Genomic DNA, 18,268 nt, shown 5'->3' with positions numbered 1-18,268 from the left:
AGGTAAAGGTAAAGGGACCCCTGACCATTAGGTCCAGTCGTGACCGACTCTGGGGTTGCGCGCTCATCTCGCATTATTGGCCGAGGGAGCCGGCGTATAGCTTCCAGGTCATGTGGCCAGCATGACAAAGCTGCTTCTGGCAAACCAGAGCAGCACATGGAAACGCCGTTTACCTTCCCGCTGTAGCGGTTCCTATTTATCTACTTGCATTTTGACGTGCTTTCGAACTGCTAGGTTGGCAGGAAACTGCTAGGTTGGCAGGAGCAGTACCTGCCAGAGCAGTACCTATTTATCTACTTGCACTTTGATGTGCTTTCGAACTGCTAGGTTGGCAGGAGCTGGGACCAAGCAACGGGAGCTCACCCCGTTGCAGGGATTCGAACCACCAACCTTCTGATTAGCAACCCCTAGGCTCTGTGGTTTTGGCTACAGCGCCACCCGAGTCCCTAATAAATCCACATAGGATTTCAGCCAGACACCCACTGAGGTCAATGTGGAAGACAAGTATGTGGCTTAGCCTTGACTTCAGTGGCTGAACTTCGGCTGGAAATGGCAGGCAAGAGTCAACAGGCAACTTACGTTTGTTATAACAACTGTATATGCAGCTCCAAAATCAAGAAGGCCCAGGTGCAGGATGAATTCTTCTGCTCTCACTCTGCATTTGACATTGTTGTATCTTGATATGACAAAGAGGGAACACAATAGTTTCTGGTTAGCCACTCATGACTGAAAAGCACAGGGTGTAGCCATTAACAAGATCATTCAAGGTGATTGAGGGCATTGTATAACCCATGTTTCTGGTTCTGTGTTAAGTACAGTGTGTTACTAGCATTTTAATATTCAGTGCTATTGTTTTAGGGACAGCTGAAGAAGGGCACTGATCAAAAACTATTCTGCATTTATTTTGCATTGTACAGTAAATTGCCAGAATTGTTGAAACCTTTTTTTCCTTATTTTCCACCTCTGGTTTTCCTTAAAGACAGGGAATAATAATAATAATAATAATAATAATAATAATAATAATAATATACACCGTACAGACTCTGTTCGGCATGTGCAGGTAGGCAAAATTGCAGAGAAGCAATACGGATTTGCCAGATGCCTGGTTTGGTTTTACTAATTTCAGCAAGCTTTACCAACCATAATGACTGGGAAGAAGAATAACTATTTGTACTCATCTATTTCACACATACTAATTTACTCAGAGGGATGCGGGTGGCGCTGTGGTCTAAACCACAGAGCCTAGGGCTTGCCAATCAGAAGGTCAGCAGTTCAAATCCCCGCGACGGGGTGAGCTCCCGTTGTTCGGTCCCAGCTTCTGCCTACCTAGCAGTTCAAAAGCGCGTCAAGTGCAAGTAGATAAACAGGTACCGCTCCGTCAGGAAGGTAAATGGTGTTTCTGTGCACTGCTCTAGTTCGCCAGAAGTGGCTTAGTCATGCTGGCCACATGACCTGCGGACATGAGCTGTCTGCGGACAAATGCCGGCTCCCTCGGCCTATAGAGCAAGATGAGCGCGCAACCCCAGAGTCGTCCATGACTGGACGTAACGGTCAGGGTTACCTTTATCTTTTTAAAATTTACTCAGGAGCAAGATGAGATGCACAATGAACATGCCTTTCTTGAAAAGAGACCACAGCTTAGTGGAAGAGCACCTGCCTTGTAGGCAAAAGGTCACAGGTTCAATCCTGGGAACCTCCTGTTAAAAGATCTCTGAGAGCAAAGCTGTTAAAGACCCATGTGAGAGCTTGGGTCCTGCTAGCCACACTATAAGGATTAATACACACCATTTGTTTATCAGGCCCAGTATTGTTAACTCTGACTGGAAATGGCTTTCTAGGGTTTCAGGCAGAGGTCCTTCACCTTCACATTACCTGATACCTGAACTTCTAAACTGCAAATGCCAGGAGTTGAACCTTGGACTTTCTGCCTGCAGAGCATGAGCTGTACCACTACCACTGAGTCATGGTCCTTTCTTGTTGTCAAGAGAGGATCAGAGCTGTCAGTTCTAACAATGCTCAATTTCCTTGTTATGGACTATGTGGGAAACTGTGATGCCTGCATTGGACTGGTAGTGCTTAATCCCATCATACATCTACATGATCACTTATGGATATTCCATGCAGTCTTTTAAGGCTAAGAAAGCTCTATGTGAGCTTCATTCTTAAAGTCAGTGGAGTTTTTTGTTGTTTGTTTGTTTCTTGGATCTTAGGCTTTTCACTGAGTTGCCTAGCCCGGAACATTCCCACTGTGTACTTCTCTTCATCTGATAATTTGGATGGGAACGTATTTGGAAGATATACTGTACATGGGGAAACTAGACTAGAACCATAACTTATAATAACAAGAAAGAGCCAAATTTCTAGTGAACTGACCCAGAGATATCACAGAGAGCCCCAAAAGGGAAATGGGTGCTAGCTCAGAGCATGGAAATGTTCACAGCATCTCACCTTCCCCTTGCCAGGGTCCTGTAGCTTGAAACACCATAACTTTTGTTAACACTGACAAAATCCTCATTGCCAAGAGTGATGTTGACATCCAGGTCCAAAGAATTAATGAATCTGAAAGGAAACTTGATTTCATCATGACAGAAAGTGAATAAAGCGAAAGAAAGCACCAGATATTTCACTGGAGGCATGCAATCTCTTTTTAAAGGGGACTTCATCTATCTCTTAATTTTTATGATAGTCTTGCCAGCCAGAAATACTACCAATTAATCACAGATTACTGTATCCCTATACATTTAACCCCTCGAGAGAATGCAATGATGCCCTTTTCCTTTCTATGAGAAATAAAATGGTTTGTGTGGGTAATTCTATCTAAGAAACTCAGTGGGATGCATGGCTGAGGTGGGGAAAACCTTAGTCAAGGGTGCTAAACATGACTCTCCTTCATGGTACTACTCCGGAAAGAACAGTTTCCTATTGGCTATATTAGGCAAGTACTACGTTTTTCAGAAGGCACTGAATAAGTTCCAGAGTTGTATGATTACTTATTTCAGAATGAAAAATAACATAATCTCAGAGTCCAGGGGCATCACTGTGCCTCCATGCAGAGGACGTACAACAGGGGGTGGCTAGTAAGCTCTGGTGCTTGTGATTCTCAGCAAGGCGCCTGCCCAAACATCTGTCCAAAACAAGATGCTGAACAACAATTGTTATGCAACTGTTGCCATATATCAGACCTTCGCAACTCATGACTGACCAAGCTGAGCATAGCCCACCAGGTCCTTGACAATCTACTCTGTTTTGCGTCAACAGAGGTGAAAGGAACCTTGAAGGTCACCTGGTGCAACTCCTGCTCAATACAGAACCTTCAGCGCATCTCTGGCAGTGGGCTACCTCCTGCTTAAATACACCCAGTGAAAGGCAGCCTTTCATGGTTGCACAACTCTTACAATTAGCAGGGTTTTCCTAACAGCCAATAGTTTTGTTTCCCTGCAAATTGCCACCCACTGGTTCTAGTGGAGCAATGAGAACAACTTCTGCATGACATCCCTTCAAATTTCTGGAGAGACTGCTACCATATCTTCCCTTAATCTTTTCTTATGCAGGCAGGTAGCAGAACAGGAGGTTCACTGTGACCCTGGTGAGCCACCATACATGGCTGCATTTGGCTTGAGTTACTAACTGTGCAAGCCTGACATCTGCTGATTTGAAATACACCTTCCTTCAGCAAATCAGTTAGAATGGAATTTCTAACATTGGTAGGAAACACAAACCTGCATTATGATTTCCAGTGTCCTCCCTCCTGAAATTCTATCTATTCCTTTGTGTGCTGGCTTAATTTTGCTAGCAAATTAAATTGAATGCTCTATGAACAAGGCAGGGTGAATATGTCTTTGGGAGAGTGAAATGGATCCCACTATATCTTAAATATTTCATTTGGGGGGGTAGAGAAACTGCAGGAACATTTTGGATAAGCCCCAGCTCAGCGTAGTTTATGAACAGGTGCTAGTTCCATGGCACAGCACATGCTTGTATGCTAAAGTTCCCAGGTTTAGTCAGGCTTTGTCAATTAAAAGACTGTGTAGGGTTCCCAAATGTGGGGAGGATTTCCTCTAAACGTGGAAATGTTGAGAGTGAAGCCAACAGGGACATTGTCCCTGTTGTCCCTCATGTTATTCACCCAAACTTTAACAAAACACCTGAATGGCATATTGTAATTCCTTACGTCCTCCTGATCTGGAATGCATTGGTTGTATCCAATCCAGTCCAGTCAAATTCAACTGCGCACCCCCTTTTCCTCCCCTCCTTCTGCACCCCCAAAATCTACTCCACAAGGTTTCTCAGCCCTCTAAAGCAGATTCTGAGGTTGCACAGGTGAGAGGAGGGGAAAGCTTTGAAGTGCAAGTCGAAGTCTGCTATGTGGCTGGAACAGCAGCACTGGGTACAATGCCAGATCTCCAAAGTGGGGTTAAACTCAACGATGAAGATTTAGTTTTCCCATAAACTTTACAGTGTTCCAAGTCCTAAATAAGCCAAATAGATCTGTCCAGTATCATGCAAAATGGTAAGTTTCTTTCCATGTACAGTATTTCCCATTTTCCTTGCAGCTAAGGACTAGAACCGAATGAGCATCAGCAACCATGTAAACCAAGTGAGTTGTTCCCTGCTCCTTTTAGGTAAGCACAGTGTAGACTGTTTCTACTCCTTGCACAATGCAAAGGAAGAAAAATCATTATGGTCTAATGGCTACAGATCTGAGCTATCCGGAATTCCACCCACCCCACCTGCCGCTTTCTGCAGAATGATGGAGGCTCTGATTCCTAGAGGTGGGCAGTGGACTGCAACACAACAATAATTAGGATAACAGAAAAAAATGAATTAATTATTGCAATTGATTAATTCATTAATCACAGGCTTTAACAGAGGTTGTAATTTAAAAGACGTATTTTCCCTTCCAAAGAGTGTTCAACAGAAACAACATTTGTAATAAGCAAACTGTGTAGAAGTTTCCACTCAAGTTAAGGTTTTACAGATGACTTTCCCAATGAATTATGTGAGTTGTTATTCAGATGGAAGGGGTGCTCTTTCCTTTATTAATACTCTCAGAATTATCTTCAGTTAATCAGTTTGAAAGCAAGACTGATTACAGGAATAAGAATAAAATAAGGAACATGTATAAGCAATATGGCAAGCTTGCATCTCCTTCTTTAGAACATTATTTTGGTGGGGTAAGGCGGGGTGAGGGTGAGGGGCTGGCTTTCGGATGTTGTTGGAGACTCCAACTCCCATTAGCCCCAACCAAGTTGTCAGGGATGATTGGCGTTAAAACCCAGTAAGTTCTGCATGGAGGGACACAAGTTCCCCTTCCCTGTCAACTCCCATGAGCCCCAGCCAACATGGCCAAAGGTCAGGGATTATGGGAGTTGTAGTTCACTGATACCAAAATGGTTTCCCATCCTTCCCATAAGGTCACTCCCCTTCGTCCACATTTCAATATTGGGCCACTCTGAAGGAAGCATTTCTAATGCCATTCGGGCTTGCATGGTGGATTCATGTACTGCATTACTGCTATACTACTACTACTACTACTACTGCTACCACTACCACTACTACTACTACTACTACTACTATTGATACCCCGCCCATCTGGCTGGGTTTCCCCAGCCACTCTGGGCAGCTTACAAGACTGAACCAGAATACCTGACTAGTGTAGCTGTCTCTCTGAGCCTCTTCACAATTTGCATGACAATCATGCTTGCTGCAGCAACATCAAAACAGTGTGTGCCACATGAAACGGGGAATTTGGCACGGGAGACATGAATTGCTAAACACTAAACCAGGCATCCCCAAACTTTGGCCCTCCAGATGTTTTGGACTACAATTCCTATCTTCCCCAACCACTGGCCCTGTTAGCTAGAGATCATGGGAGTTGTAGGCAAAAACATCTGGAGGGCCGCAGTTTGGGGATGCCTGCACTAAACACTTGCTAAACACTTAGGGATGTACCTAGTAGAGCTCTGACTGGTGGCAGATCTCCATCCTTGAATATTTAGAAATGCATGCATTCTCCCTTTACATATCTGCTATGCGGAACACTTGTGTAATAATAATAATAATAATAATAATAATAATAATAATAATAATAATAATAATAGTAATAATAATAATAATAGTAGTAGTAATAATAATAATAATAATAATAATAATAATAATAATAATATATTATTTATACCCCGCCCATCTGACCGGGTTCCCCCAGCCACTCTGGGTGGCTTCCAACAGAATATTAAAATACAATAATCTATTAAACATTAAAAGCTTCCCTAAACAGGGCTGCCTTCAGATGTCTTCTAAAAGTCTGGTAGATGTTTTTCTCTTTGACATCTGGTGGGACGGCATTCCACAGGGCAGGTGCCACTACTGAGAAGGCCCTCTGCCTGGTTCCCTGTATCTTGGCTTCTCGCAGCGAGGGAACCGCTAGAAGGCCCTCAGCGTTGGACCTCAGTGTCTGGGCAGAACAATGGGGCTGGAGTCGCTCCTTCAGGTATACTGGACCGAGGCCATTTAGGGCTTTAAAGGTCAGCACCAACACTTTGAATTGTGCTCGGAAACTTACTGGGAGCCAATGCAGTGTAGCCAATTATGGCCGATGACATACTGCAATAGGTAGGAAGGGCTAGGGAAAGGCTGCCACCTCCGAGCAACAACCAAGGCATACACCCATGCAGGTACAAAGTCTGGGGTTGTCATGACTGGGGGCACTTGCCGAGGTTTACACATCAGCAAGGAGCCCACTGCCAGTCCTCTGGTCCTGCTCCACTTGACTTCCCTGCCTCCACCATCACCTTGCATTTCATACTGCTAAAGTTCTCCTCTTCTTTGGTCACTGCTTAGTGATAATAGACTCTTCCTACTACTTCCTACCTTTACACTCTCACTGGGTGCAGCCATAGCAAGCATAATTGCAATATAGTACAGCTTTCATTTGAAACACACTGATGAGGCCCAAGCTCTGGCTGAGCCTGTGTTAACGGCTTCTGTCAAAGCATGGAATTAGAGCAGCAAAGAAACAGGTCACCCAAATCCAGTTCACACCTCACAGCAGACCTGCCTTCTGATGGCTTTTCCCCCATATCTTTAATCTGAAACCAAAGGAAAACAAAATCAGTACATGATTTCTGCTTACATGCAGGCTTTCTAACAAGCAAAGAATTTGTGAATAAAAAAAAGGGTTCTGAACATGAACTTATTAAATGGAAGGAGATGTTTGAAATGCACTTTTTATCAGGTCCTACATGGATTGATTTCTGGTAGGAAGGTTCCTATCCAAATCACAACCCACCAGGATTGCACTGGTGCAATTGACAGGCAAGGCAACTTTCTCATTTCACTAAAGCGAGACCCTGTTTTACCCAGGCACGCATTGATCTACTTTGTGAAAAAAGGAGCTGCTTCACCAGCTGCACTTAGGGCTCATCCAGATGTTGCCCAGGGGCAAAAAAAATGAAAAAGTGAAACCAAACAGTTGAACACAGAGCTTTAAAGTGCAGGGCAAAAGGTAAGAGTGGACAAGCCCTTAGTACCCACAAATCATGGAGGAGGAGTGGAGAAGATCACCAGGGTCTGGGTCAGCACTGAGTTGAGAAAGAAGCACACACTGAAGCATTGCAGTGAGTCCATGTGATACCACATGTCTGGAAGGCCTCTGGAGCAGGACTCTTCAACCTTTTCATCCACCTTTCACCCAAACATGCACTTGGAGACCCAGTTCTTAATTTTTAAGCATGCATTTTTCTTGGTGGAAGTGCTGCCATTGTGACCCGCCTTAGATCAGGCTGTGACCTTGAAGTGGTTCTCCCAACCTACCAGTTGAAAAGCAGAGGTCTAGACAAGTACGTAGCACCTTATATACATTTGCAAATTCTAAATAGCAGATAACTATTTAATGGGCTGTGTGTGACCTTTATTTCCTACAGAATGGTTAAGGCATAAGCTTTATCGCCACAGCATAGCAGATCATGTTGGTTAAGAAATTGAATGCATAAAGTTCTTTAGCTGAAGGTTAGAGGGAGAAAGATGCAGGAGGGGAATGGTGGGAAACCCCACAGAGATCTGAAGAATGGAAGATACTATCCAATTACATCCTTCCACTATTGGAAGTTTTCCAGAGGGATACAGCTGGATACAAACCACAGTTACTTCTCATTAAAAGCGCTGGGAAGAGATATTCAATGCTGAATTTTCACATATGCATCCAAAATAGCATTTTAAAAATCTGAACAATTTTTTTTAACCTGCAAGTTTCTAGATAATGGTTGTAATCTCTATAATAGCACTCCATAAAGTGAGTGTGCTACACAGAACTTTCTCAGGGCACACAAACAGGACTAGTGAGAGGGCCCCAGTTGTCAGTAATAATTCCAACAGCTGGACAGTCCTTTACACTAAACTGTAATGACTTTTGGAAGAGGGTTTCTTCCCAACCTTTTCACTTCCATGTCTATAAAAGGCCTTTGAGTGCTGTGCCGCTTATATTTGGTAAACAGACAATAAATTGTAAAAGGAATAGTAGAGAAACATGATTAATAATGAACAACTAGTTTGCAAACAGTCCACAGCAGCATTTCCCTTGATCATGAATTCAAGCTGATTAGCTTCTCACTAGCAGATCCAGTCAGTTATTGGTGCTAACCAACAATGATTAATTTTTCAGTCAGGGGCTGTGGTGCCATCAAATATATGGAGATGCTGCTGCAACCATTCTCTTACAAAACAAATAACCAGTCTTGCAAAAGCAACAGAGCTTAAACTGAAAACAAGCCCCATGCATATCTCCTAAGAAACAGACCCACTGAGTTCAATGGACCTTATTCCCAGGTAAGTGTTAGTTGACTTCTGTGATGTTTCGCTAATGAACAGGGGATGCAAAGGCAAAGGCTGGGGAAAAAATGTACACATCCTGATGTCTACCGGTAGCTGCAGCTTTTGCAAGAGCCTGAGAATAGAAGCACTGATGGGCAAATGTCTGTTTCATAAGAACATGGGGAATGAAATGAGAAGAGAGCTATAGGTCCAGGGGCAGCAGCAGACAGTGAGAGAAAGTTAGGAGTCATGGGGCGAGGAAATAAATTCTATTGCAGAAAGAAGACCTCTGACCTTAAACTCCTGTCAGGACTAGCTCTATCATTAGACTCAGCCACAGAGGATACTACTTGAGCCGCTTGTTGAAATAAAAAATGACTGCCGGCCCAGTCAGCTCCTGTACTACATAGAAAGAGGGAATGGCAGCTGGTTGTTCTTTGCCTCATGAATCAAAATGTCCTGGACCAGCTCAGACACTAGTAAACATCTTTAAGACTGCATGCATGGTAGAGCGAGCTAAATCTTTACTTTTGTGCTGCTAATAAACAAAGGCAAGTTTTCCACGGGGAGGATTTCAACATCGTGCTACGGTGATAGTACCGAAAGGGCAAACTTTTCAGCTTGCCAGGCAGAATGATCCTCTCTCCCCCCACAACACAACCCCCCATCCCTGAGCCAATTTTGGGGGCAACACAGGGGGAGTAGCTGGGAGCAGGGAGTCCCAATGCAAAGTGGGAGTGTTTGTGCAGGGATTCTGCTAATAGGTCTCATTCATTGAAACTCACCCACAGTATGGTACAGTACTTACATCTATTACTATTAGAGAATGTTTAGGTCAAACATCAACATCACATAGTTCAACCCCTTTATTTTGGCCTAATTCCTTTGCCTATCATCTCTTTACAGAAAACATTAGCCTATCATCATGCAAGTTACAGGTGAAACTCAAAAAATTAGAATATTGTCAAAAAGTTCATTTATTTCAGTAATTCAACTTAAAAGGTGAAACCAATATAGGAGATAGACTCATGACATGCAAAGCGAGATATGGTATGTCAAGCCTTTATTTGTTGTAATTGTGATGATTATGGCGTACAGCTGAAGAAAATCCCAAATTCACAATCTCAGGAAATTAGAATATTAAATGAAAGCAATAAAACAATGATTGCAAATAGAACAATGTTGGACCTCTGAAAAGTAGAAGCATGCATATGTACTCAGTACTTGGTTTGGGCCCCTTTTGCAGCAATTACTGCCTCAATGTGGCGTGGCATGGATGCTATCAGCCTGTGGCACTGCTGAGGTGTTATGGAAGACCAGGATGCTTCAATAGCAGCCTTCAGCTCCTCTGCATTGCTCGGTCTCATGTCGCTCATCTTTCTCTTGGCAATACCCCATAGATTCTCTATGAGGTTCAGGTCAGGCGAGTTCGCTGGCCAACATAGCTGCCAACTTTTGGATTTGAAAATAAGGGATCAGCAGCAGCCTCACCTGTCCTGGGGACAGTCTACGGTATAGTGTATCTAACAGTCCAGGATAGCAACGGGAAACGGCACTGGAATAAGGGAATTTCTAGCAAAAAAAAAAGGGAAGGCTGACAGCTGTGGCTTGGAATAAGGGAGTTTCCCGCAAAAAAAGGGAAGGTGGACAGCTATGCTGGCCAATCAAGCACAGTAATCCCATGGGCATTGAACCAGGTTTTGCCAAGTCCTGCTGGAAAATGAAGTCAGCGTCCCCATAAAGCTTGTCTGCGGAAGGAAGCATGAAGTGCTCCAAAATCTCCTGGTAGGCGGCTGCATTGACCCTGTACTTAATGAAGCACAGTGGGCCAACACCAGCAGATGACATGGCTACCCAATTCTACAAAGACTGTGGGAACTTCACACTGGACTTCAAGCATCTGGCATTGTGTGCCTCTTCATTCTTCCTCCAGGCTCTGGGTCCTTGGTTTCCATATGAGATGCAAAAGTTGCTCTCATCAGAAAAGAGGACTTGCACTGAGCAACAGACCAGTTCTTTTTTTCTTTAGCCCAGGTAAGACGCTTCTGACATAATTTCTTGTTCAGGAGCAGCTTGACAAGAGGAATACAACATTTGAAGCCCATCTCCAGGATCTGTCTCTGTGTGGTGGCTCTTGATGCACTAACTCCAGTCTCAGTCCACTCCTTGTGAAAGTCCCCAACATGTTTGAATGGTATTTTCTTGACAATCCTCTGCAGGCTGCGGTCATCCCTGCTGCTTGTGCACCTTTTTCTTCCACACTTTTCCCTTCCACATAACTTTCCATTAATGTGCTTTGATACAGCACTTTGAAAACATCCAGCTTCTTGGGCAATTACCTTTCCCTCCTTATGGAGGGTCTCAATGATGGCTTCATGCACAACTGTCAGGTCAGCAGCCTTTCCCATGATTGTGATTCCTACTGAAGCAGACTGAGAGACCATTTAAAGGCTCAGGAACCCTTTGCAGGTGTTAGCAGGTGTTATGTATTGAGTAGCTAAACACAATTCTAATTTTCTGAGATTGTGAATTTGGGGTTTTCTTCAGCTGTACGCCATAATCATCACAATTACAACAAATAAAGGCTTGACATATTTCGCTTTGCATGTCACGAGTCTATCTCCTATATTGGTTTCACCTTTTAAGTTGCATTACTGAAATAAATGAACTTTTCGACGATATTCTAATTTTTCGAGTTTAACCTGTTCATTGTGCAAGAAGCATAGGAGAACAGCAAAAGCTGCCTCATCATTAAGTCTTTGGCTCTGGTTTTGCTGCTTCTATATAGATTTCTGTAGAAAGAGAGAAGTTTGCTTAATCATGTGGCCTATTCTGTCAGGTTAATGGCTGTTCTGTTCATTTGCAAAGAGCCCAGAGTCTACAGAATCTGCATCTGTCATGAAAACGAGGAGAGATTTAAATCAAAAACACAGGATTCATTGTAAAAGCAAAAACTTATCTTTTTTTATAAAAAATGTAAAAGTGATTTCTTGTAAGTGCTTTAGTACTTCCAAATGGCCAGTGTAACTCTAATGATTCTGATGGCTTTTGGTATGGACATTTTGGTGGCTTCTATTCCAAATTACTATGGTGTTGAGTTAGAGCAATGATTAAACATACCTCATCACCTAATTGATTTATTCAATTTGCCATTCTACAACCTCTTTGCAAACTTTATTTTATGTGAAAGCCTTTTGGAAAAAAGTTTCTTCTTGTCCTCTACTCTTTTTGTAGGGCTTTGCCATCCAGTAGGTCTTATTCTCATTTCCCATTGCAGTGTTTTAGCAGCTCAAAAACTATAAAACCACCTAGCAGAAGTGATAGCAGAGGCAGTACCACTTGATAAGACATCAAAATTAATCGTAAGTCCCTCATGAATAAGTAGATGAAATAATGAACTAGTTATCTCTTACTAATGGCATTGTGGTATCCGCTCAATAGATGCTATACTTTTCATTCTAGGATGAGAATTGCTTCCTATTTAGAATCTGTGAGGCAATCTGCTACTATGCCTACCAAAATCAAATCATAGCTTTGGATTCCAAGGAACATGGATAAACCTTTTGGAAGATAGCCCTTAGTCTGGGAGTACGTAGAACTAAGCCAATTTATTTTCAAAAGACATTTTTTTTCTGAGAATGTTTTCCTTATCACCAGCCACCTAGGGGGAAAAGCCACTTTGCAGATTTTTCTCCAAATATTATTCACCATTTTTATGGCCCACCCCACCATTGCTTCAGAATGACACATGGTCCAGGGCATTGTTTGAGACAACGGAAATGGTAGCTAGGCTAAAAGAAATCCTCTTCAGCAGGGGTAGGCAACCTAAGGCCCATGGGCCGGATGTGGCCCAATCGCCTTCTCAATCCGGCCCACGGACGGTCCAGGAATCAGCGTGTTTTTATATGACAGAATGTGTCCTTTTATTTAAAATGCATCTCTGGGTTATTTGTGGGGCATAGGAATTCGTGCTCCCCCCCCAAAAAATATAGTCTGGCCCACCACATGGTCTGAAGGACGGTGGACCGGCCCACAGCTGAAAAAGGTTGCTGACCCCTGCTCTTGGGGGTGGGGGGAAGCTAGAAGCTGTGCTAGTGCTAGCTTTAAAGCAGATCACCAGTCCCAATAATTTTTTGGAGAACTTTTCACCCTGGAGAAATTTGGTGAAATTCTCACTCAAGCTATTTCCCCATGGATATAGGGAAATTTTTTGAGAGGCCGTTTGCATGCATCTCTAGTCTGGAGGTACAAAACTTAAAATGCAAAAATTAGAAAATGGTCATCAGGTCCAGGACATTAATGTTCTCTGCTTGTGGCTGCAAACTGGAATCTTCCTTACAAGATTATGTAGGTTGTTGGATTTTCTCAAGTATCTGACATTGCCCTACTCGATTTCCTCACTTACTAAATGGCTTCTTAGGCTTCCTTCCACCTTGTAGACAATTAAGCTGTACAATGACTTTTCGTGGGCAGTGGAATTAAACATGAAAGATGATCCTTGATACTGTATCTTCAAATGAAGGTTTTGTTGGGCATCTCTCATAATCAATTTGGTGTACGCATCAGGATCCTGAGCAAAATGAAAGAAAGAAAACAATATATTCATTGTGCATGAAAACAAAATATTATTTCAGTTTATTTTTATATAGCATTTCTTAATTAACTGTGAACTTGCACCTTTGCAGCTGTGCACATGTGCATCCCAAAGATTTTATGCAGTTTGTCAGAAAAAGACTCATGAGATGGTTCATGGGGTAGGTAGCCTGAAAGAACGATTGTTAGCTAGACTATACAAAGCATTTTGTATACATTATGTCAATGACCCAACATTCCTGTTGAATAGGTCAATATTATTGGGCAGTAGCCAGCACTCCCATTCTGTTAGAGCAATGGATATGGCTAGCGGAATAGAACTTGGCTCCCCTCTCCCTTGCAGCCCCCCAGCCCCCTTAAAACTAGCTCGAAAGGGTTGGTGCTGCTTTGGATACAATTCATTGTCCCCATACTGCAGGTATGAACCTATCTGCAGGTTATGCCTGTTTAGTAAATAGGCTGTTGAATCTTTCAAGTGATCCTGTGCCTTTAATTTAAGTTTTTGCCCTTTTGTGGCTTTCCCCTGATTTCTGCTGCAAGAATAGTGATGAATTGCCCCTTGATTGCCCCTTGAATGGGTTCTTTAACTTCTTCCTTGTTGTCAGTTCCTGCTCCAGCAGTGGAACAGGGATGTTAGTTACTAATGGCCTCTCTCTTTTTCATTTTATATAGCAAAATAATGTAATTTCACTATGCAAAAAGAAAAAAAATAGTGGAAAAATTGGGAACTAAAACCATCCCATGGGAACAAGAGGAATTTGGTGGACAGATTACCCCTGCAATTTACAGCACATATGTGCATGTATAGACACGTGTGTGTGTGTGTGTGTGTGTGTGTGTGTGTGTGTGTGTATTGGCCTATTCAACGGGAATGTTGGGTCATTGACATAATGTATACACACCCCACAACCAGATTTAGCAAAAATGGGAGGACAATACAGAAAATGGAATACAATACTCTGCCAATGATGTCATCTGTTTTCTCTGAAAAGGTGAGTTAACTAAGGATGGCAATTTCAGACTGAACTGCTAGTGTAGAAGAAACCGAAGTTTCAAGCCGCTCCGCTCCACTAGCTCTCACATCTAGATGAATGAGGTGGGCAGGAAGTTCAAATTCAAAAGAGAAGCCAAAAAATATAAAAGGTGGACATGACCAAGCTCCAGCCCAGACTTCTTCAATGAATCCCAAGCTTCTGCAAGAACAAATCAAAGGAAGAGGAGCGTAAATGATAACACTCCCCCCTTAACTGAGTATCAGTGGCAAATCATGCAGAAAGCCTGCCAGCTGGATACACTGCATGCTTGAACTTACTTGTGATAACCCTAGAATTATGAAAAAGGGGAGAGAACCACACTTTCAGAGCTTTCGGTTAACCACCCCATTCTTTATGTTCTTCCTGTGCACTTCTTTTAATTTTTCCTGTTCTAGCATGTTCCTTTCAGATCTAAACTGACTGTGAGCTATGGGAAACACAGATCATATAAAGAGGCTTTTTGGGGAACATATTCATCCCAGAAGATTTAACCTTTTTCCCCTAATTATAAGTAAATATAGTCAGCCATCTGTGCCTTTTCTGTTGAAATACGCTGGGGAGGATGGGGATTGCTGTCAAAGGCACAGTGCCCTGTAGAAACGTGCCACCGCTCCATATGGTAGGACAGACGCAGGGGAAGGAAGGTCAAATCTTCTTGTTCTTCTGAATATATGAGGAAATGGAAGCTTTCTTTGTCATACAGAAGCCATTATCATAATGACTGAGAAAGGATCCATACAATAATAAATACACATGGAATGTAAAACACAGAAGCAATAATTATCACGGTGTGTGACGACAACAACAGCAACAACAACAACATAGTATACTGCCCTTCATCCATAGATCTCAGGGCAGTTCATAGCATCTGTCTGTGGTATCTTGGAAAGTTAAGTATTAACTTTGAAAAGGAATGATCTTGCCAAGGAAATAACCAATAAGCTCACCTGAAATGGTTTGATCGGCTGTCGAAATAAGTCATAATCTTGGATTGCCACTTCAATATCACTGTCTGCCAAATTCAGGACCTGAATATAGCTTTCTTTTGAAACTGCCTTTGGCACAGCATTTTCCTAATGGAAATAAAGTGCATATCTATAATACTACAGTGGGTAGCTGTAATATTAAGCACTCGGTTAGTCAAAACACCATTCTCTCCTTTACTGAAGCTGTACAATAGCAACAGAACATAGCTCTTGGTTATAGATATCTTGATGGTTGGTAGTTATTATAAAAGAGGCATAAAAGACTTTTGCAAACGTTGCTGTAGAAGAGGAGGTGTGTTCCACACATGCACAGATCTTGTCTCTACTTGATAATATATACAAGAATATACATACAGGTGGGTTTCTTTCTAACTTTTGGGCTGATGTTACCTTTAGTGATGTGATTATCACAACTTTGTGGCCATGTGTCACATTACACCATTCATGTTTGGAACAGGAAGTGTGTGTGTATACTGTCCAGGAAGATGTCCTACTCATCTGAGATGAACCAGAAACATCTGCCCATCTCACATGGTCTCCCTCAGGTATTAGCAGATTGGCATGGGACCCAAGCAGGAAGAACCAGCAGCTGCACCACAAACGACAAGAACTGGACCTGGGCACTGAGTCTCAGGTAACATCCACTTGTTATGAGTTCCAGTGTGCTATTGCTAGGATTATGTCTGTCAAATATGTGGTCTGAGGGCGATATTCTTTTAAAATTGGCTTCAGCATAGCCTTTCCTAATTAAAAGAGTATGCCGCAATATGATCACAATGATTCCCTGAATTCTGGTTATTATTGATCCAGATCAGATCCAGATAACTTTCTGGTCTACAGATTCATGACACTCAATCTCTGTTCCAAAACAAGGACCTGAAACCTTAGAGTATTTTAAAATTGTGTATCCAGGGAGCCAATACCATAAAACAAGTCAAGGAGGGAGGATGGATAGGACATTGGTACATATAGGTAGGAAGCAGGTATCTTTACCTCTTTGCTTCATACAGCTGCTTACCTCTATCTTGACTTCTACAACAGCTGCAACTGCAAATGCCAGGCCTGCAAGGATCATGCCAGTTGCCATCTTTTTAATGGGTCTGATAGTAAATAAGCACAACTTAATTACAAAAAATTGTGTAATTTAAGATGAATCATGCAATTCCTCTGAGTCCGAGATCATTGCACATTAAGCCATATTAACAGACAGAGGCTGTTCTTCTAACATAAAACCTCCATATTATATTATTATGAGGCTATAACCAAGGCCCATTCAAATTGATACGCTATTTTAAAAATGCTCTGTGCTAGCAAGTTTCATATTATCTTCCCCTTAGCTCTTCTAGGAAGGAATGTTGTTTGGCATTTAGTTAATGTGTGAAGTGGAGGAAAGCACCACTGATGATCTATCTCCAACTCCCTTCTAGGGCAGCAGACAGAAAAATTGCCTTGGGTTATTGAACTACAAGTGCTGAAGGCATGTAAGAAATAAATTGCACATCTCCCAGAGCACCTATCATGACCAACATTTTCAAAATGTGATATCTGTGCTTGTGTGAATATCCCTTGGGCCTAAATGAAGTGAAGCAAAGTTAGAGTGTTTCAATAGGTAAAGATGCTCTACTTTGACAGGAAATTTTTGGAGGATTGGAAATATATTGCTGCCTCCCCCCACAAACCACTAAAACTAGAAGATGCTGGTGTTTGCATGCAGTCCTTCTGCTTTGAGGGGATATCTAAAAGCTGCAGAAAGTCCATCTTTTTTTTTTAACTAGTAGGCCACATTTTCCTAGAACTCACAGGCTATAGAGATTGAAGGAGATTCTCCCTTCTGTTATCTCACCATCATAAAACTATCCATGCTTGACTAATAATCTTAGACATTTTCACCCTACAAGAGTGTGTGCATCCATGAATCTGCACTGCATTTTCTAAATGAAAGGGGGGGAAGTTCAGGTACTTACGTGAAATTAAATTTGCACAGGTTCACCAAGGGGTACAGGCCGAAGTCAAAAACTGGGATGAAGACAAGGATCAAGAGAGGATTTAAGAACTGAAAAAACAAAAAAATGAATTATATTAGCCATTTGTGGTAACGTAGGCTGCAGTCCTAAATACACCATAGGGAATAATTCACAACTGGTGCTGATGAAATGCCAGGATACAGTCTGTAATTATATAGATGAAGTGGTTAAACAACGAATTGCTGGTGCTACGCCAGTGCCATCAATACAAGTTCCAACACAGTAGCAACGTGCCCTGACAACCATTGCCTTACCTGCATCTGGTCAGGTTGAAGGATAAATCCTCCCTGAAATTAGAGCATTGAAACCGGTTAGCAAACAAAATAAGGGAACTGCGGCAGAACTGACATCAGCGAAGCAGACAGCTAACACATGTGGGAGGACGGGGTCTTAGCAGCTGAAGTGACTTCCCAGTGGCTCAGTGTTTATTATTATGGTTGACTCCACATTCCCCTTGACATGAAAGGAACAATGCTTTAGAAGCAAGCCATCTGCTGAACATAACAGAGATCCCATAGCAGAAAACTTCATTGCATTTCAGACCAAACTGTATTTAGACAACATCTCTAAACAGACATGGGACTAGCCACAGGGACACAGTGTTTGTTTAAGAACAGGACTGTATCTATTTATGAATGACATAAGGTATCATGAACATTTGTCTGATTCCTCAATCGTGCTCTACTGGAACTGTGTTCTCAGCCCTGCCCTGCTCAATCGCCTGGTCATCTGTTATGATCCCTGACCTCTGAGACCTTGCAGTCCACAGCAGTGGACACCGATGGTGACAAGATTCAGACCACTTCCTCTTGGAGATAACTGT

At 42.4% G+C, this 18,268-nt stretch overlaps 1 protein-coding gene across 1 annotated transcript in view; it reads right to left on the bottom strand.

The window, feature by feature from the left end:
* Nucleotides 1-18,268, bottom strand: part of SLC15A2 (solute carrier family 15 member 2) — a 66,723-nt gene that overhangs the window by 6,546 nt on the left and 41,909 nt on the right. The window contains exons 12-19 of the mRNA XM_035129704.2: nucleotides 17,700-17,732; nucleotides 17,386-17,474; nucleotides 16,440-16,521; nucleotides 15,383-15,508; nucleotides 13,214-13,378; nucleotides 7,042-7,088; nucleotides 2,449-2,559; nucleotides 580-676 (exon numbers count right to left, since the gene is read on the bottom strand). Coding sequence (XP_034985595.2) covers nucleotides 580-676; nucleotides 2,449-2,559; nucleotides 7,042-7,088; nucleotides 13,214-13,378; nucleotides 15,383-15,508; nucleotides 16,440-16,521; nucleotides 17,386-17,474; nucleotides 17,700-17,732 — 750 coding nt within the window. The remainder of the gene's footprint in view (nucleotides 1-579; nucleotides 677-2,448; nucleotides 2,560-7,041; nucleotides 7,089-13,213; nucleotides 13,379-15,382; nucleotides 15,509-16,439; nucleotides 16,522-17,385; nucleotides 17,475-17,699; nucleotides 17,733-18,268) is intronic.

Source organism: Zootoca vivipara, chromosome 1 (genome assembly GCF_963506605.1).
Source record: "Zootoca vivipara chromosome 1, rZooViv1.1, whole genome shotgun sequence".
Lineage (NCBI taxonomy): Eukaryota > Metazoa > Chordata > Lepidosauria > Squamata > Lacertidae > Zootoca > Zootoca vivipara.
This window is presented reverse-complemented; position numbering and strand designations above follow the sequence as displayed.